The following is a 19,712-nucleotide window of genomic DNA, read 5'->3' on the forward strand; positions in this document are numbered from 1 at the left end:
CCCTTCAAGCTTTACACAGAACCATTTCAGTGTATCTTTGCTGCCAAGGAAAGGCCAAAATGGCATGCCAACATTGTTTTTTCCTCCAATGGGGAAGGCCACCAGATTCAGCTTGTGCAAAAGTATGTGCCGCTCATGATGTTCAAATGCCCTTGTTGCATGGTGAAGCTCAAGATGAGACAGGCTGCCTTGGGCTGAATGCAGTGTTCTCTGTCTGCAAGTGCTCTTGCGCTAGAGGACAAGTGAGTTTTAATGCTGTGCAACAAAGGAATCCTGCTTATGCATTCTTGCACAACAACATCCCACTAGTGCGAAACATATCATGAGCGGAACAAATATACTACTAGGTGACTTTAACTTAGCGCTACATTTAATACAACCTCTAGTTTTCGTGCAGAAAATTCAATCAGGGCCCACCTGGTTTTCTATATTCTGTCCTTTCACAGTACACCATATCCCAGTTTTTCACACCACAGCTCTATAGCTACAAGCACCAAGTGATTTACTGTATTTCCTGCCCATTGGTACTCACCAAATGGAGACTCCGACAGTCCACCAGGGCAGTCAGGTGCTGCAGGTTGCTTTCGGTGGTATTCAGAACTCCCTGGATTTGACTGATGTGCTCCTAAAAGCAAAGATGTTAGACAGGAATTGGAATGCAAAGCTGGGCATTTTCTTTACTGGGTTTGTGGAAAGGAATAATTCATCAAGCTTTACCTTGGAAGCGGGGTATTCTTTGACGGCAGACTTCATCAGCTCCAGCACATCATCCTGCATTTCTACCAGGACCTTGTGGCTTCCCGACAGCTTCTGCTCAACACAAACATCATACCTCAGTCATCAGGGCCAAGGCAAGTCAGCATGCATGCAACGACTACATCTCGATTTGACAAGCTGCCCTAAATTATTGAAGCACTGTCTAGAAGAGTAGCCACCAGTATCCTACACAGGAGAACCGTAGTGTGTCACACTATGAATTAGAAGCCAGCAGGATGGGGGTGGAAGGCCCAAGGTTCAAATCCCCCCTCAGGCATAAGGCTTACAAGGTGACTTTGTCAGCCTAAGCTGCCTCACAAGCTTTCTGAGAGAGGAAAGTAAAAGGCCATTTGTGAAAACAAGACTCCGAAACAAAAAAAGTCAGTCTTTATTTTGTGCTTCTTTCCAGGTCTGCAGGTTTTCTATGTACGTTGGAAAGTGGGTGGCAAAATTCAGAGTTGGTGTTCCATGTTTATAAAGAAAACACACTCCAATTAGCAAACTACAGGCACACCAACGTTTTCATTGCATAAACACACCCTGTGGTTTGCTTGTTTTCCTTGTATTATGATTTATTTTTAAAAATACGTGAAGGAGACACAAATTTCGTAGTCTAAATTGTTTTCAAACATTGTGCCAGGGAGATTAGCTTTATGTACCGGGCCTTTGGGCTTTTGCTGCAATACCCTGTGTGATTGCTACTCAGATAATTTACCAGAGAGCCTGACCTCCTGAGAGAAGACTGGGTGACCAACCAGGTTGCTGTCCCCATAGGGATCATTTTTGGTTTCTGCGCCTAGAAGTGGGTTGTGTGGTGACCTGAATTTGAAGACATGGGTCAGTTTCCATAGCAAATAGCTGTTTTCACATTAATTAAGAGCCCTTCCTTGCTGCTCCCCTAATCAAATATTGGCGAGCGTTTCCTGGCATTTGCTTTGAGAGCAGATGAGATCATAGTGAGACATGGTGAATGGCCAATCCTCCTGCCCATTGTTCTTACTGCATTCGTTTGGGCTCTCCTTTTTAGCAGCAGATGAAAAATACCGTATTTTTCCCTCTATTACACGCAGATTTTTTCTCCTAAAAAGTAAGGGAAAATGTCTGTGCGTGTTATTGAGCGAATGTGTGGTCCCTGGAGCTGACAAGCGCGAGTGAAGGCATAAATCAGGCAAATATCAAATCGTCCGGAGAAGGGAGGAAAGGAGGAAGTTGCTGCTTTCCTGCATTCTGCCTCAGGGTCTTACTGCCCACCCGCTTCTGTTTCCTTACTGTGTTTGCTCAAACGGAACAAAGAGCAGAGAAAACCCCTCCCCTCCAGGCAATTCCTTTCCGTGCGTCTGGGACTCGAAGGCAACATGCAGGTTGGGGGGGGGGAGAGAGAGAGAGCTGGCTGGCTTGTGGGGGGGGGGACTTTTGCCTTCCTTTCCTCCCTCCGGTAAAACCCCTCTCCTGCATTCTTAGCCAGCTGCTTCTCTGCACACCCCTCTCCTTGTCGCTTCTATGTTTTTCCTTCCCTCCCTACTTAAAACGTGGTTCCAATCACGGATCCACATGGATCCTCAGGATCTTTGCATTGAGTCACCCCAAATTCACCATCAGATCACATAGCAATGATCTGATGCAAAAACAGGGCTGCAATGGTGCAAAAACATGGTTACAAAGCACGGATCCACATGGATCCTCAGGATCTTTGCATTGGGTCACCCCAAATTCACCATCAGATCACATAGCATGTCCATGGCTACAGCCTGCACCAAAAAAATCACGCACCCACTGTTGCCTGGGGCTGCAATGGTACAAAAACGTGGTTACAAAGCATGGATCCACATGGATCCTCAGGATCTTTGCATTGGGTCACCCCAAATTCACCATCAGATCACATAGCATGTCCATGGCTACAGCCTGCACCAAAAAAATCACGCACCCACTGTTGCCTGGGGCTGCAATGGTACAAAAACGTGGTTACAAAGCATGGATCCACATGGATCCTCAGGATCTTTCCATTGGGTCACCCCAAATTCACCATCAGATCACATAGCATGTCCATGGCTACAGCCTGCACCAAAAAAAACCACGCACCCACTGTTGCCTGGGGCTGCAATGGTGCAAAAACGTGGTTACAAAGCACAGATCCACATGGATCCTCAGGATCTTTGCATTGGGTCACCCCAAATTCACCATCAGATCACATAGCATGTCCATGGCTACAGCCTGCACCAAAAAAATCACGCACCCACTGTTGCCTGGGGCTGCAATGGTGCAAAAACGTGGTTACAAAGCACAGATCCACATGGATCCTCAGGATCTTTGCATTGGGCTACCCCAAACTCACCGTCAAATCACATGTCTGTGGCCGCAGCATGAAGCACAAAAATGATACATCCACTGTTTCATTCAGAATTTTTTTTTCTTGTTTTCCTCCTCTAAAAACTATGTGCGTGTTATGGTCAGGTGCGTGTTATCGAGCGAAAAATACGGTACTCTGACGTTTTGGATAAGCTAGCCTGGAGACTTGCTGTTAAGACTCCTGGTCATGTCAAAGTACAGCTTAGCGAAAGAGAAGTGTGTGGGCTGAGGAACTCACCTGCTGAAACGGATTTAGGGAGCCAGCATTGCAGACAAGATAATAGTTCAGAGTATCTGTCAAAAGGGAAGACAAAAAAAGAGGTAGCAATCAAGGCTTCATATCTGGCTCTGGTTACAGCTTGCTATTCCTGTAATACCGGAATATTTTGTTCTGAACAACCTGCCAAACAGGTATGCCCTAGAAAAATTGCCAGAGGGCTGGGAGGATGTGGCATGAAATGAAGCTCAATGAATCTTCAAAAAAGAATATTCTCAAATGTGATGGTATTTTAAAAATATCGCCACCACACAAAATTTCTCTCCTGTATCACATCTGTGGCACTGTATTAAAAAGAGACAAGGCTATTTTAAAAGAAATTTTTAACTAATCACATGACGTTTCTGTAGACGCTGTTCAAAAGTATCATACCACTAAGAGCCGACAGTCTTCCTCTAACCTCTGCATCAAACATAATGCATGGTGTTCTGCCTCCTACTCCTCATGGAGTGTAAAAAAGGCTTTAAAAAACAAATATTTGAACAGATAAAAATGCTGGTATTGGGATGGGGGGACAAAACAGGTAGGCTGACTGAAGAACTGGATGGGGGGCAGAAAAGAGCCAGGAACAAAGTGGAGGGGTGGGTGGGACAGAGTTCAACCTGCACCAGACACCCTGCATATCTCTCTCTCTCTCTCTCTCTCTCTCTCTCTCTCTCTCACACACACACACACACACAAACACACACACACACACACACACACACACACACACACACAAATGTGAGAAAGCAGACTTTCTTCTACTCTCAGGTGTATAAGAGACTGAAGAAAAATAGATTACTTGAGCATGAGTTAACTTGAGCTGGCCAGTCATTTCTTGCATGCAGAAGGACTGACATTCCCCACTGTGTAAAGGACAGTGTGCCAACGGCAATAAACACAAGTGCCAATCTGATAAAAGGAAGCCCAACAAAGAGCTGCTTCTTGGGCACCAGCTTCAGATAATTTTTCTGAGAAGGCAAGAGGTGCATTAAGCCACCTAACTTTGGTATAACATCCAGAAGAGGGCCTACCTCAGGTTGATACAATACAGAATAAAGTCCTTTTCAAAACATGAAAAGGGCCCTCACACTGCTTTCTCACCCAATTGCATATACAAGCACTACTACTACTAGGTTTCTACATCATTCCTAAATACTGTCACCGAAAAGGAAAGGAAAACGAGCTCATACAACATTTCACAGCCTGGCTTTTAATCCTTTCTTGATACAGATGCGGTTATGCACAACCAACCATTTTCTCCCCAATTCGCCCTGTCAGAGCCGCCCTGAACCAGTTTTAATGGGATTCCCATTTCTCACCCTTAGTCTCTTTGGCTCAGCTTCCATGCCTCCTCCATAAGGCACGGTCACGGACAACAGCCACAAGCAAACAAATAAAAAATAAGGAAGCCACAAGGAAGCCTATGGGACTTGTATTTTGGTCTACACACCCTGCACATGGTGAAAAGGAGGTGGGGGGAAAGCGGTTATTCTAATTGACCATGGTTTTGTAGGGGAAGAAAAAGAAACAGCCAGAAAAGGGGAGCAGCAGCCAGTGAACAGAGCTGGCCAGACTTTTTCCTTGTTTCACTGCACTTACCATTAATATTGAACACAGTTTCCAGAAACCAGTGCACACGCTGGAGAGACAGCCTTGTATGGGGCCGCCTGCCTGCTAACCAGGGAACTGACAGCTGTTATTTATAATTCATTAGCCCGCTCTGGGGCTGCTTCCAGCTGCTGCACCTTCTCTCACCCACTGAATTTCTCTTTGGGAGGACTTGCGCTTGCAGCTCAGCTGAGCCAATCCAATGGTAATCAGCAGAAACTGGGAAAGTAGCAGGACTCCTATGTTTATTCCCCAAAAGGGGTTTTAGCATGAATGACTAGGAATGGACATCTATCCATCAGACTACTAAGCATTTGATCCAAAGAAAAAACCCCTGTGTATCCAGGTCTGTATTCATGAGCAGGCCTTTCCAGAGCAAGAGCAGAGTCAACATACTAGCACCGTGTCCAAAACTATTCCTCTACACATGGCAATGTACTCTCATGTATGCATCAAGCCACAAGGGGAAACAGCAAATTCCACTGAACCTGACTCTACTGATTCTACTGATGATAACTTCTTGGTAAGGCTATGACTTGGGGTAAACATGTGTATGTCAATTCAAACATCTACTGTTAAAGAAGAAGTCATTTATTTACAGATCGCCCTTCATCCTACAGGATCCCAGGGCTGTGAACACACAAGACAAAACAATGCAACAATTAATTAAAAATGTAATTGAAACACCACACTGGGCTAATAAAACAATTCAGCAGGAGCATAGCCATGCCCACTTACAGGCTGCCAACAAAGGTTGTGTGAACAGATGTGTTTTAAGCTGTCATCCACAAACCATCAGTGCCAAGGGCAGCCTTTATCTCTAGAGCAGAGGAAGTTCCACAAATCAAAGGGCTGCAGCCCATGATAACTGATTCATCATTCCATGGTTATGGGAATGCTGCTCCAGGCAAGAAACCACAGGACTGACTTTAGGGCACAGACCAGACATTCTTTCAAAATGCCACAAGCTGGATTGATGCACACAACACACCCCTTGGATGAGCTCACAGCCAGATGTGGATGGGGAGTGCTGCAGAGAAGCATGCAGGCTTAGGTAGTCTAGACCTGCCTTAGGTGACCGTTGAACACATCAGTGAAATAAAGACATGCTGCTCCACACAGCATTGGATTAGTAACATGAAGGAGTAGCAGCATCCCAACAGTGATCAACAGATTTGAGAAGCAGGTGCACTCCATTCCTGGAGCATTCATACAGCTTGAATTATATTGTCACAGGCCAGACTCTTAGGTATGCCAAGAATAGCTTGCTATACTTTTCATTCAGTGCTTGAGCACCGAAGCAGAAACATGGGAAGTGGGTCAAAGCAAGTACCTCACAGAATCCATGTCACACAAGCCATGTAGCCCATATTGATCCTGTATATTTCCACATGTGATGTAGACATGCAGGGATGGGGTGGGCTCTGGATGCCCACCCATCTAAAACAGTGCAGATGTGTCTCTACTGCACACAGACAACTCTGGATGACTTCAGGACACTAGTGTGCTTGCCTGCACCTCAGTGATCCAAAGAGAGCGACAATTCTGATGAGAGGAGTGAAAAGTCTCTGTTTAATGGCAGTTTTCTGAGAGGGGCATATCAGCAAAGTGGGCTGCTCTTAGGCGAGCCTGGAGAAATCAATAATTCAGTGCAACTACCCAATGCATGAAGAAGTTGTGCTGTGCGTGCGTATGACTTGTCTATTGGGTGGGGGGAAGCCACACTGACAGTTCTGGAAATTGAAATCCTGTTCGCAGAACGTGCATAGCATGAGTGGATGGGAGAACAGGCTGCCCTGTCAGCATCCCTCAAACACCACCTAGAAATCCTCCACCCCCACAATAATTCAGTCTATGCTGTCTATCTGGTACAGTGGCACCTTGGGTTAAGTACTTAATTCATTCCGGAGGTCCGTTCTTAACCTGAAACTGTTCTTAACCTGAAGCACCACTTTAGCTAATGGGGCCTCCCGCTGCCGCCGCGCAATTTCTGTTCTCACCCTGAAGCAAAGTTCTTAACCTGAGGTACTATTTCTGGGTTAGAGGAGTCTGTAACCTGAAGCGTATGTAACCTGAAGCGTATGTAACCCAAGGTACCACTGTATTGGGTTCAACGTCCAGGGAGACCAGAAAGGTGTTGCGGAGAAAGGGTTATTTTACTTTAAGAGGTTGTTATAATCGAGTGCAAACCTTGATTGAAAGGGGATGGGGAAAGATTCAACAACCTAACAGGGGTCAACAACCTGGCCCCCACAAAGCCTTCCATGGGTGAACTTGGGCTCCTCAGCCTCTGAGCTTTCTTTTCTGTTTTTTAAGTAAGTCTCTAGCCCTCCTAGAAAGTTATGGAACAAAATGTGCAGGCACCTCATTCTGCGAAATGAGAGTGTCCTGGTACTAAGATCACCAGGGGTGGTTCTCTCTCAGTTGCACAATGGGATAGACAGTGGGCTAAACCACTGAGCCTAGGACTTGGCGATCAGAAGGTCGGCAGTTCGAATCCCTGCGACGGGGTGAGCTCCTGTTGCTCGGTCCCAGCTCCTGCCCACCTAGCAGTTTGAAAGCACATCAAGTGCAAGTAGATAAATAGGTACGGCTCCAGCGGGAAGGTAAATGGCGTTTCCGTGCGCTGCTCTGGTTCGCCAGAAGCGGTTTAGTCATGCTGGCCACATGACCCGGAAGCTGTACGCCGGCTCCCTCGGCCAATAAAGCGAGATGACCACTGCGACCCCAGAGTCGGCCACGACTGGACCTAATGGTGAGGGGTCCCTTTACCTTTACATCCTATTCACACTATATAGGGGGCAGAGGTGATTCCCTGACTCCATTTCAGAGGGAATGGCTATGATGGGACCCATGAAGCTTATGCTTATTTTATTTATGTCATAGAATTTGTACACTGATTGTAAAGCACCTCCAAGCGGTTTGCAAAAATATAGAACAATATGGAGACAAATCCACAACCATACTTTAAAATATACAGAAGTTTAAATGTTGGTGTTCACACAGCACAGGAAGAGGTCCAAACACCAAGAGGAGGTCTGCTTGTGCCTTGCTCCTGTCAAAACTTGTTTGCTGCCAAGGGAAGATGGTAATTTGGAGTAGAGAATCAGCAGAGGGAAGAGGTTTTTAACCCTTTCCCCACTTGCTGCTCCTCCATTCCAGATCACTAGGGAGTGGGGTGTCCTGAAGTAAAGGAATGATGGGGTGGTGGTGTAAACTAACTATGCATTTCCCCACTCCAAATCAATCCCTTGCAAAATGAATGTTCTCCTTTAGAAGTAGTATATTGGTTTTTTCCGGCTCAGAGGGGATTATGACAATACATGTATGAAGACCAATGGTGATGAGCTCAGAGACCTTGACAACTACTAATTAAGGGAAAGCGTCCCCACACTCTCTAATTACCTGTTAGAAATGAGAGACTTTTCAGCCCAGATACATGGCGTCTGATGCAGCATCATTCCAGTCAGTTATCCAGACACAAAACATCTTATTGTACATCACCTCTGAACTTTACTGAATCACTTGGTAATAAAACACAATCAGCTGGAAGGACTGGGGCTGGCAAATGGCCTCCTGCCTTGAAAACAAACGTATTGGCTGCACTGGGGTTCCCCTAGCAGTGCAAGATGATTATCCCATCAGCGTCCAACTCTATTGGCCTTATCATACTTAATGAATACTAGATGAGCTGAGCATATAATAATCTAGCCTTCCTGCACACCAAATTGCCATTCCACCCCCTCCACACAGCATGTGGAAAAACAAAACAAAAAGAATCTCATCTCATCTCTAAACTGTGAGTGGAGAAGATGATACACATAATCAGATTATCTTCTGCGCCATTTATTCTGCTTAGATTTGAAACATGCCAACATAATTTGGGTATATTTAAAAGCATTTCAATTCCTGCTATTAATTGTTGTTGTTTTCCAACAGGAGGAAAAATGCCACACTATCCTACAATTAAATGCAACTATGGATATAAGGATCATGCATCATACAGAAGATCACATCTATCGGTCTGGCTGGGATGCTATCAAAACAAGCAATTTATATCCCTGATTAGGAAAAGCAAGCTTGATTTTAATTTCAAATTTTCTTCAGTCAAGTTACTTATGGAAAATTCCCCTATCAAAAGCTTTCCAGCTCAAGGATCTCTTCTGTATTTCTTAAACTCAAGTTGCCTTAGCTAGTCCTGGGTCTTGGCAAAGGGGAGACACATCTGGCCCCATCCATCCACCAAAATAGGACCAGTTTGTTTCCCCAAACCTTGCCAGAAAAAACAACAACACACTGAGCTCCAAATGGTAGTTACTTGGGAATGCATTTCTCTGGCCTCTGTCACCAGCTAGGAGACTTAGGACACTAGAAGACTGACTCCCAGGAAATACATCATAACAAGGGGTAGATCAGCGTTGCCTCATCTGTTGGTTGGTTGAAGGAGCGGCTGCTGCCACCCTTGCTTCCCTCTTCCCTCCCCATTCCTTTTTCCTTTTGTGTTATGTCTACCAGATTGTGAGTCTGTAGGCAAAAACTACCTTACACAGTGGTACCTTGGGTTATGAACTTAATTCGTTCCAGAGGTCCGTTCTTAACCTGAGGCACACTTTGGCTAATGGGGCTTCCCGCTGCTGCTGCACTGCCGGTGCGCGATTTCCATTCTCATCCTGGGGCAAAGTTCTCAACCCAAGGTTCCGGGTTAGTGGAGTTTGTAACCCGAAGTGGTGGTAACCTGAAGCGTTTGTAACCCAAGGTACCACTGTATTGACAATTATAAAGTTGCAGACATAGAGTGCAAGGTGACTTCTCTTCTGAAATGCATCTATTTTATGGAATCAGAAAAGCTTCCAGGGCAAAAACAAGCAAGAAAAAACTGTTACTCATGTAACATTTGCTATAATTCTATGGACATTTACCGTCTCTTTCAGGGTATGTATCAGGGACTAGCAGCTGAATGGTACACTGAAGTTGCAGGGGGGTTAAAAAAATAAAATAAACAAGAAATACATACCACTGAGGAACACCCAGCTGAGTTTCTCATTAGTCAAGTGGGGGATATACGTGGATGGAGCGGCTGCAAGGGATCCTCTGGGCAGCCCACCCTTGGGGGAGGGATACTGCCTGGCCTATCCCAAAATAGCTCTTCCACAAAAAGTCGTCACTGGCCAAAATTTTATATTTGCCCAAATTGCCCCAAAATGCTTTGCAGTGGTTCTGCATTTGCTGTGCTGCCCCTTGTGCACTTCTAGTCACCTTAGCCTTAGTATGTGGCTTGGCACTCCTGTCTTGAGTAGATTCTGGGGACACAGTTAGGGAGGCCCCTTTCCACAGCACCCCTACTCTCTTGCTTGCAGCACAGTTATTTGGTGGGGGGGGGTAGTCCTTGCCTTTTGGAGCATGGACTGAATGCTTCCCCCACCCCCACCTTCCATGTCTAAAGACATGGCTATATCATGTTTATTTTTACAGATGGGTTAATTAAACCAGGAGTTGTTTATGCATTATAAAGAAACAAATCTTTGTTGGCAGGGTTAGGGGATGATCTTAAATCATCAGTTACTAACCACTGTTGTTTCCGTGTACACAGTAAGATATCAATGCAGATATATAGTTGCTTAAAAATAAATAAATAGGTAGCTAAACCACATTGTTGACAGAACTATCCCTGCCATGAAGGAAGTCTGCAAGGCCCCATTAGATTTTTTTTTTAAATAATATTTATTAAGATTTTCAGAGATACAGAAAGAAAAAGAATAGAATACATTCAAAGCCTTCTTTTCAAACACCCTCTTTCCGGGACTCCCTCCTTCCCCCACCCCTACCATATTCCCCTATCATATTGTTGGCTCCACAAGTTCTCAGTTCTAATTAAAACTTAATTTGTTTAAACCATTATTCAAATTTAAATTTAAAATTATTCAGTCCTCACCAGTACCCTTAATAAAAGACAAGAGTTCTCTCCCCAGGGCCCACCCCCTTTCCATTCCACAATTTCCCCTTTTTTTTAGTGATAAAGACACCTCACACAATAAAGAAATAAGAAACAAGAAATAAAAAGTATAGTAAATGAAAAAAAAGCCAATTCAAAAAATAGTTGACAAGCCTTTGGATTCTAGTTCTCCCCCCCCCGTCCCCGGTTTAATTTCCCCCTGACCACTAATCCATATTGTCTGCCTGGAATTCTTAAAGTCCATAAATCACATTTTCCCCCCGATTCCTTGCTGGCTTTTTTCTTTTTATAATTATTTTTAAAGTTATTTTTAAACCATTTAATTTCCAATCTTTAATAAAGCTCCCCCCATTGTTCTTTCCAAGTTGTAGTCCAGTTTCCTCTTGTTCCGCTGCCAAAACGTTCTAATTCAGAAGTTTAGTAGGTCTGCAGGGATTATTGTTATTCAGGAACAAAAACATACGTTCAGTCCCTTCCTTTCTTCAATAGAAAATTCTATTGTTTAGCTAAACACCCTGTAGACACAATATTGTTTCCGTTTCGCAGCTTTCCCAGAAGATAACCAGTCCTGTAGAATTCCAATGGTATTTTTCCACTTACGACCTTCTTTGTAATGTCCCGAAACTCCTCTAGGGGGATTGTTGTAACTTTGTTTTCTCTAGTCCAAAAGTCCGATTGTTATCCATGTTTTCGCCATTTTATATCCAAGTTTTGACAAATTGTAACAAATTGTAGCAAAATTAACCAGCAAAGTCCTCATAATCAAGTCCTCTTTAAATTTCGGACTTTGACAGCTACTTTGACAGCTGTCAAAATCTCCTTCGCTTTTCGCCAGGCTCTCTCCTCAATCACCCCGGTTCCCAGGGGGGGGGTTACGTTTTCCTTCTCCCTCAATTCTTCCTCCAGCACAGTTCTTGTAGTTTCCCATCGTGGAATTCTTAGTTCTTATCAGCAATTCAATTCTTTTTGGACCTTGGTTTCCCAGTCCTTGTTTTGGAAGGTTTACAGTAGGGAGGGGGACTGACTTCCTTTTTGGATCCCCCCCCCGCTCGTATCAAATCCGAAAAAAAAAATTCTTTTTTTCTCCTTTTAAACCCGGTTTCCAAATTACTCACGGGTTGTTGTTACAAATCCGAATTCTCAATGGAAGAAGTCAGCGCTCTCCGCCGGATGGCATGCGGCTTCGCTCGGCAGGGATAGCAGAGGACTCAAAGCACCACGCTTCTCCCCGGCACCCGATCCGTAGCCTTTAAAAAGGCTCCTTCACGAGTCGGGAGGGCGCTAGCAGTGCCAGCCGAGTCTCCATGTCCACGGCCTCCGTGGCCGTGGTTTTTAAGGGTCCCCGCGTCGCCGATGCGGTAGGACCCAGCCCCTGCCGAGCAGGCTCCCTCCGGAGCTCGGAGGGAGTCCGCCATTCGGCGATGGCGCCAACCCGGAAGTCCTGCAAGGCCCCATTAGAATCCTGCACAAGCACAACAGCTGTCACCTGCTCACCCAAGGAGCAGTTCAGCCATCTATTCTGCCTCCCCCTTTCCCGCCTCGACTGCTATCGAAGCACCGTTTTGTCAAATGGACCGTTACCTACCGAGACCCAAATTGAAGGCATCATTCATCTGCTACCTTTCTCAGTCTAGATCAGGTGAGGCAAAGCCCAAGAGAGCACATTACTCAGCTAAGGTGTTCAATTACCCCTTTGTCACAGATGTGTCAAGAACCTCTGCTACTAAGCCTAACAAATTAGTACAGAGAGCTCAGGCTTCCCAGGGCTAAACACAGCTGAATGCTGAGTTTATACAAAGACCCTGAGGCAGGAAACCCTGGATTTCAGCATTTGTGAACATGCATGCAGCTTACTGGGGGAAGGGTACAGAGATTTCAGTATTTCTCTACCCTATCCCCAATTTCTTTAAATTTGTAGAGCAGAAGAACAGAAACATCAGTTAATGCCATTTAACAAATAATCACTGGTTCAAATTTAAACCAATTTTAAATCAGTGGTGTCTCCTGCAAAAGAGGGTTTATCTATAAATAAATGTCTCTTGATTCTGAAAACACATAATAGATGTTTTTCTTATATTTTGTTCAGAATGAAAAACATTATTTGTTACATGCCTTCAAGCTACAAATTGTATTTAGAAATAAGAACATTTTCACTGTTTTATTTCTTTAGTTATAAGCAGTGTTAGAAACTCAGATATATAAGGTGGGTGCCAAATGGCTCCTTATACCAAGGTGTGTGAAAACCTTCAAGATCCAATGATCTCCAGGCAGGCACCAGAAGATGTCAGGCAGCATCCTGATGCCCAGGCATCTTCACTTGGTTGCATGTGGCTGATAGCCAGGTGCAAAATGTGCCTGGCACCTGGCTAATTTCAAAGATTGGTTATAAACCAGGATTTTTACACTAGAAATCATGGTGGATTGATGGTGAAAAAACTTAACATACTGGAAAAGATAGTGGCTGAAACCAATTTATTCTTGGATTGTAACAAAACATTCATTTTCTACATCAGGGGGAGAACTGGAAAGCTTATTGTAGAATGTCTATCACCTGCTAGTTGACAAAGCTCTTGCAAAAAGGTGGATCTTGGATAATCCAGCAAGGCAGCTAGGTTAATCTGGCAATTTATTTTAAGAATCATGCAAGTTATAGTTAATCTGTGTTAACTGTTAAAGAGACCCTGAGCACACAGTTTTGTGTTGTAGATTTAAACACACACACACTAGTGGTCTACTGGGATTCTTTCGTCGTCTAATGTTTTACTGCTGTTGCACTTGAATCTGAATTTCCAAAAAATGTCAATACAGTCCCATACTACACTTTTAAGGAAATATTATATTTCTCTCTTTCTTAATGTTCTAGCCTATTTAACTGCCCTGTCTGGCATGACAGGGGACTGGATGCTTTTAAATTGAGATGCTCACTCGTTCTGGCTTTTATTTTGCTTTCAAAAGAGATCTCATATTCCCAGAACTACAAAAAGCCAAGATCAATCCACAGAAACATGAATCACAGTTTCAACACATGAATGGATTTCCCGTTGTTTACATAGCCATCATACCAAATCCACTTGCATCTATTTGTGTGGAGTCACCAACACAGTATGAGCAGTGGCTACTTTGAATTATATTTCCACCAACTGGACTTCTTTCCTTATATACAGAAGTCATTTAAGCAATCGCAGGTTCTTTAAGGAAACTGGTCAAGGCTGAGGCACAATCCCTCAATCAGTCAATCAGATTCTCTCACAGATATCCACACACTCACCCATAAAAACAAAACCTTGCCTATCCCCTGTCTCATATGCTTCCACAAAGACCTTGGACAACCCCTTGGTCACATACTGTTTTACTGGGAGAACTAGGACTTGGGAGAAGAGATGCTACCATGCCCATATCAGAGGACCTTCTTTGAAGATGCCAACTGTCATTGCCTTGCTGTTCCACTGCACTGGAAGCCAAGACATCCGGGTCATGCCATGGCGTATTCAATGGAGACAAAAGGGTCAGAGGAGGGAGAAAGGCAAAGGGGGAATACAGTACCCTGACACCACAGCTTATGCCAGGCTCACTGAGATGAAGCAAGGTTCTGGTGACATGGGCCATCCTCACACCTCCTACCCTCTTCAACCTAACCCTCCATTTCTTGCCTTTCTACAAAACACAAAATGCAGTCACTTACCTGTACTTAGCACCGCATAATCCTCTACCACTCGGGAGATGTAGGCATCAGGGTTAACGCAGAAGTCACTTGAACCCTAAGAGGAGCAGAGATGACCCAAGTAGTAAGAAACACAGGGGGAGAAATAATAGCCACACAGAGCACAAAAACATTTTATCCTCTGCACCGATATTACTCTTCCCAATCTGATCTTCAAACGTATCTTTGAAATCATGATTTTATAAAAGCATCCAGTTCTAAGAATGTATGGCACTCCTGCAGAAGATCTACACGTTCAGGATGTCAGATTTCTATCCAACCATCTGGATATGATGAAAGATGCACACCCCATCTCATCTACCTGCTTTCCACCCACCCCAACAAATCTCTCTATATGTAGAAGATAGCAGATCTAGGGGGAAACCGGCCAGTTTTTGATGTTCAGGAAGGAGTTTTTGTGGTCAAGCATTCAAATATGGAAACTCCCCACCATCAGCACCAACACATAAACTTTAAGCAGTCCAGTCCAGGAAAAACTTTGCCACTTGATTCTGCTGAAAGTATAAAATCCCTCCCATTTTAAAAGGAGGGCACTGGTAGTAGCAACCCTGTATCTCCAAAAGCTTTTTGTCAAGAAATGATACATATCAACAGCTCCCTGAAGTGTAGAAAAATAAGGCTTCCAGTAATTTTTAAAAATAAAGGCAAAGAAGCTTCATTGTCTCTACACAGGAACAGTGTGTAAACCACAGTCCCACATAACTGCTACTAGAAGCTGCAGCCTTGATTCACTTACACCATGGGTGCAGCGCTTGGAGCTAGAGCAGCCAACATGATGGTGCCACACTACACCTTCCACCATCCCTGACCGCTGGCCAGACCAGCTGGGGCTTGTGGGAGTTGTAGTTCAGCAAACATCTGGAGGACTTCATAATACAGTGGTACCTCAGGTTACAGACGCTTCAGGTTACAGACTCCGCTAACCCAGAAATAGTACCTCGGGTTAAGAACTTTGCTTCAGGATGAGAACAGAAATTGTGCGGCGGCAGCGGGAGGCCCCATTAGCTAAAGTGGTACCTCAGGTTAAGAACAGTTTCAGGTTAAGAACGGACCTCCAGAACGAATTAAGTTCTTAACCCAAGGTACCACTGTACTTATCCTAGCCTGGAGGAATCCCATTATTCCTGCCCCCCACATATGGGCAGAGGAGAATTTGAGAGATCTCCCATTCTCCCTGCTCTGAATGGCTTGTGCTACCTTGGGAGGTGCGGGGGGGGGGGGCAGGGAAGAGGCATGGGCCTATTGGGACTTTATTTTTTTGATTGTTAATTGTTCTATCCAATTTTAATATTGTGATTTTGCACTGTAGTAGTAGTAGTGATAAAAATAATAATACACATGTGTGTTGCTCCTGTGGTACAGGCGGACTGCACCCTAGGTTTTTTTTTATCTAGCAGTAAATAATGTGTCAATGGAGAGGATGGTTCACCTGTAAGCGAACAGCAGTGCAAGGTGTGTGAGTTTTGTATCATAGCCACTTACCACAGCAACAGCTAACTCCAGACCCAGGGACCCCCAGCTCACAATGAGGGCAAGCACCCCTAGAAGACACACTCTGCAGGAGAAAGAAAAACAGGCTCAGTTTGGCAGACACCTTGGCTCCATTCTAATACCTTAATCTTAAGTGTAACTTCTAATTAAGAGTTCAAAGCAATAAGGAGGAGGAAAAGTTGCCAAATAATTTACGTTTCCGTAACTGGAAATCTGAAGGAGTAGCTGCTTCGATAAGCATCCTGACCTCTTTGTTGTGGAATAACAGCGCTATATAAATAATTATTTACAGGAAACTTCAAAACAAGCCACTTATGAACAGAACAGTTACTTTGCAGGCAACATGAGCAACGACTGCAGTTCATTTTTTGCCCTATGCCCTTCATATTTGGAATCAGTGAACTTTCTTCTTTCCTTCTACACCTGAAATGCACAAGACCAAATGCTGCTGGCTCACTACTTTGACGGGGATTTGAGGACTGAATGAGCAGGACAAGTAGTTTTAGGTTCTCTTGTCCTGAAGATTGGCTGTGAGGAGACACTGTCCAAAGGGTCTGGGACTGCAGTCTAAAAGTGCAAACAGCAAACATACATATCGTTGTGCAAAGAACACTGTGTGGTCCAGCTACTGGCCTGGAGCTGTATTTCACACATCCGACTTTTAAGAGTGCCCATAAGAAGCCATCAGCCTGACCATTAAACACCAAGCACAACAATAGAGAAAATACTGAAGTGTGAGAGACATCTCATCTTCTCACACATTTTTTCTCTGTTTTCTGTTATGTGACTATTTCTATCCTGCTTTTTTGCCTAAAGACTCTCAATTAACAATGTAATAAAAATCAGGTTGTGTGATCAAGCAGGCACTCTGTCTCTTGGTAAGCAGTCCTGATCCATGACCATCCCGCCATTTTGAGTTGCAAATGCTACAAGGATGAGAGGCAACAGAATAGACATATTGCAGACTGAAGAGAATTTTTTCTAGAAAGCTAACAGGTACCATAATTTTTGTGTTTTAATATTTTGTTGGATGCCTCCCAGAGTGGCTAAGGCAACCCAGTTAGATGGGCAGCATATAAACAATATAATAAATAATAAAAAAATAAAATAATAAAATAAAATAAAATAACAATAAGACATTCTTAAAAGTAGCACAAGCAGGATCTGAGTAGCATAAGCCAATTCTGCATGCTCAGGATGGCAGTAGATTTGTGTTTCTATTCCACTCTTACTGGCAAAAAAATCCCTGAAACTAGAGGACATTTAAAAAATTGCTTTGATTGCAGTGTATTTCTAAACTGGCCAGAGAGCTTTGTTGTGCAAACAAACAAACAAACAAACACTGCACTGAGGGGGACAGTCCAAAAGGGAAAGAGAGCGCTATACACACATCCTCTGACACTCTTACATTAGTTCTTTGGATCTCAGCCCTTATCATTGCTGAAAATCCTTAGAACCGGTGTCTAATTGTTAAGTCCAGGTCTCTGGAATTCTTGAATATTGCCAGTAAAACACACCAGAAGATACTATGTTAAGAACAGTCTTTTGAACACTAAAACACAGGTTTTCATTATTGTGTATACATGACAATAAGCAAATCCTGTTATTAAAATGTAGGCACTCCTTTATGCATAGCTAGCTACTTTGGAAAACTACACCCAAGCATCACAAAACCCACTGCACAAATAGAAAAAAAAACCACAACAGAATTAAAGAGATGGGACAATTAATCAAGATAATGATGACTTGGTTTTGGCATCCCACTGAGTCATGACTGTGATATCTGAATTGATAAGCCATGGTTTGCAAACAGCCTGCAAACCATGGTTTGAAGTGGGTTTAAAGTCATAGTTTGTATGAGCTATGGTCTGATGTGATGATGACTGAATGGACTAACTGTGGATATTTATTTATTAGATGCATTTACTACACTTTCTTCACCAGTGGTCCCAAAGCATGTTGCATCATTACAAAACAGTAAAACACAATACAAAAATAACGAATCACTAAAACAGCTTATTCTTTTCCCCCCATTTGCTTTCATTTGCTTTTATGTTTTATATTGCATGATTAAGACTGTATATTTGTTTTAATGGATGTTGTTTTTATATTTTACATAGTGTACACTACTTAAAAATGCTTTTAAATGAAGAAACAAGCAGTAGTTACTGCCTTTGCTCTGCCTCCAGAGGCTGCTGCACCATGGATACAGGAGTCAACTCTTGTAGGGGACTGCTGAACAGCTGCAGATATTCCTGGATGACACTGCATCCATGCCAGTCTGGGGACAGGCCTGAGTTTGGGGCTCAATTGTCACCCTGATGGATGACCTTTGTAGAGTGGAGGACAGGGCGAGTGGATGCTCCTTCTGCTCAATTTCTCAGCAGTTTCAAAATCCCCGCCTCTTGCACACACAAATTATGACTTTGAACTGCCATATGTATTTGCAGCCTGATCCTATGTATAGTTACTCTGAAGTCTTGACCCACTGATTTCATGAGCACATACTCCCAGATCACAGGAAAATTTTGTATTTAGATCAACAGAATTCTGCAGTACCACCAAAACACCAACTGTGTAAAAGAGGTATGCAAATCCTTGAAAATGTCAAGCTCTAGCCACATCTTGTGACTTCCCAAGTCATAATGAAAACCATCACGTGTTATTGTATGATTTCAACTTGTCAAAACAAGGTATTTAATTTACACAGCTTGATCTTTTTTGTGCAATACACTTTCACAAGCAATAAGGAAGCTACAGATATGAAATCCTTCTGACTCCATTAATCAACTGTGTGGATAAGTAAGTTTCTCCTGAACCACAGAATGGTAGCTGCTGTTTTGCATTTTGTTTAAGCACGTCAATGCCTTCCTTTATCAGTTTTACTCTTTTGTTTCCAAGAAACACATTCTTCATGGTAAGCGTTCCCTGTCCTGCTACCAAAATGCCTGGATTTAAAGCCTCTGTAATGTGAGATCCATCTCTAAATTAAATACACAAGTTCAACTTCTGAGTGCATAAAGATACACTGCAAATGACCAATATGCAGGTGAACCATGCACTTGAAGGGCCTTATCATCTTAACCATATTAAAAGGTCTACTACAATAAGCACATCCCCACTGGTAAGATCAAAGCACACCATAGGGACTTGGCAGTTTTTAAGATGTGGCATTTCCAACCCATATATGCATGGGTCTAATTCTGCACCACGAGGAGATATCTTCAACCAGAGAAACAGTACTGCATTCACCTTTCTTATCCATGGAGGGTACACCAGAGACCATTAGAATTACATTCACTTTGAAGAACATTTTCTCATCTTTCCAAGTTCAAAGATGGACACAAGCACAGTGGAACTGTGCAACTGTTACATGAATGCACTTTCTTGTTAATGCCTCCCAGAAAAAGCCACGGCCCTGTCAGGGGAAAAAACACTCCAAATGACCTTTTTGAATGCAGCAAGCATCGCTCACTGAGTAAACACTACTTAATAGTGTATGGAAGACTTGAAGGGCACAGAACTGAAGATTAAAACAAGCTCATTTTAATACCTTCACATACTGTTTCCACATC

At 43.5% G+C, this 19,712-nt stretch overlaps 1 protein-coding gene across 3 annotated transcripts in view; it reads right to left on the reverse strand.

Annotated features, from left to right (window-relative positions):
• Positions 1–19,712, reverse strand: part of TTYH3 (tweety family member 3) — an 83,439-nt gene that overhangs the window by 21,518 nt on the left and 42,209 nt on the right. For all 3 annotated transcript variants that reach the window (XM_053365981.1, XM_053365980.1, XM_053365979.1), the window contains exons 6-10: positions 16,129–16,201; positions 14,608–14,683; positions 3,341–3,396; positions 718–810; positions 533–625 (exon numbers count right to left, since the gene is read on the reverse strand). In XM_053365981.1, the coding sequence (XP_053221956.1) occupies positions 533–625; positions 718–810; positions 3,341–3,396; positions 14,608–14,683; positions 16,129–16,201 (391 nt within the window). The remainder of the gene's footprint in view (positions 1–532; positions 626–717; positions 811–3,340; positions 3,397–14,607; positions 14,684–16,128; positions 16,202–19,712) is intronic.

Source organism: Podarcis raffonei, chromosome 14, assembly GCF_027172205.1.
Source record: "Podarcis raffonei isolate rPodRaf1 chromosome 14, rPodRaf1.pri, whole genome shotgun sequence".
Classification (NCBI taxonomy): Eukaryota; Metazoa; Chordata; class Lepidosauria; order Squamata; family Lacertidae; genus Podarcis; species Podarcis raffonei.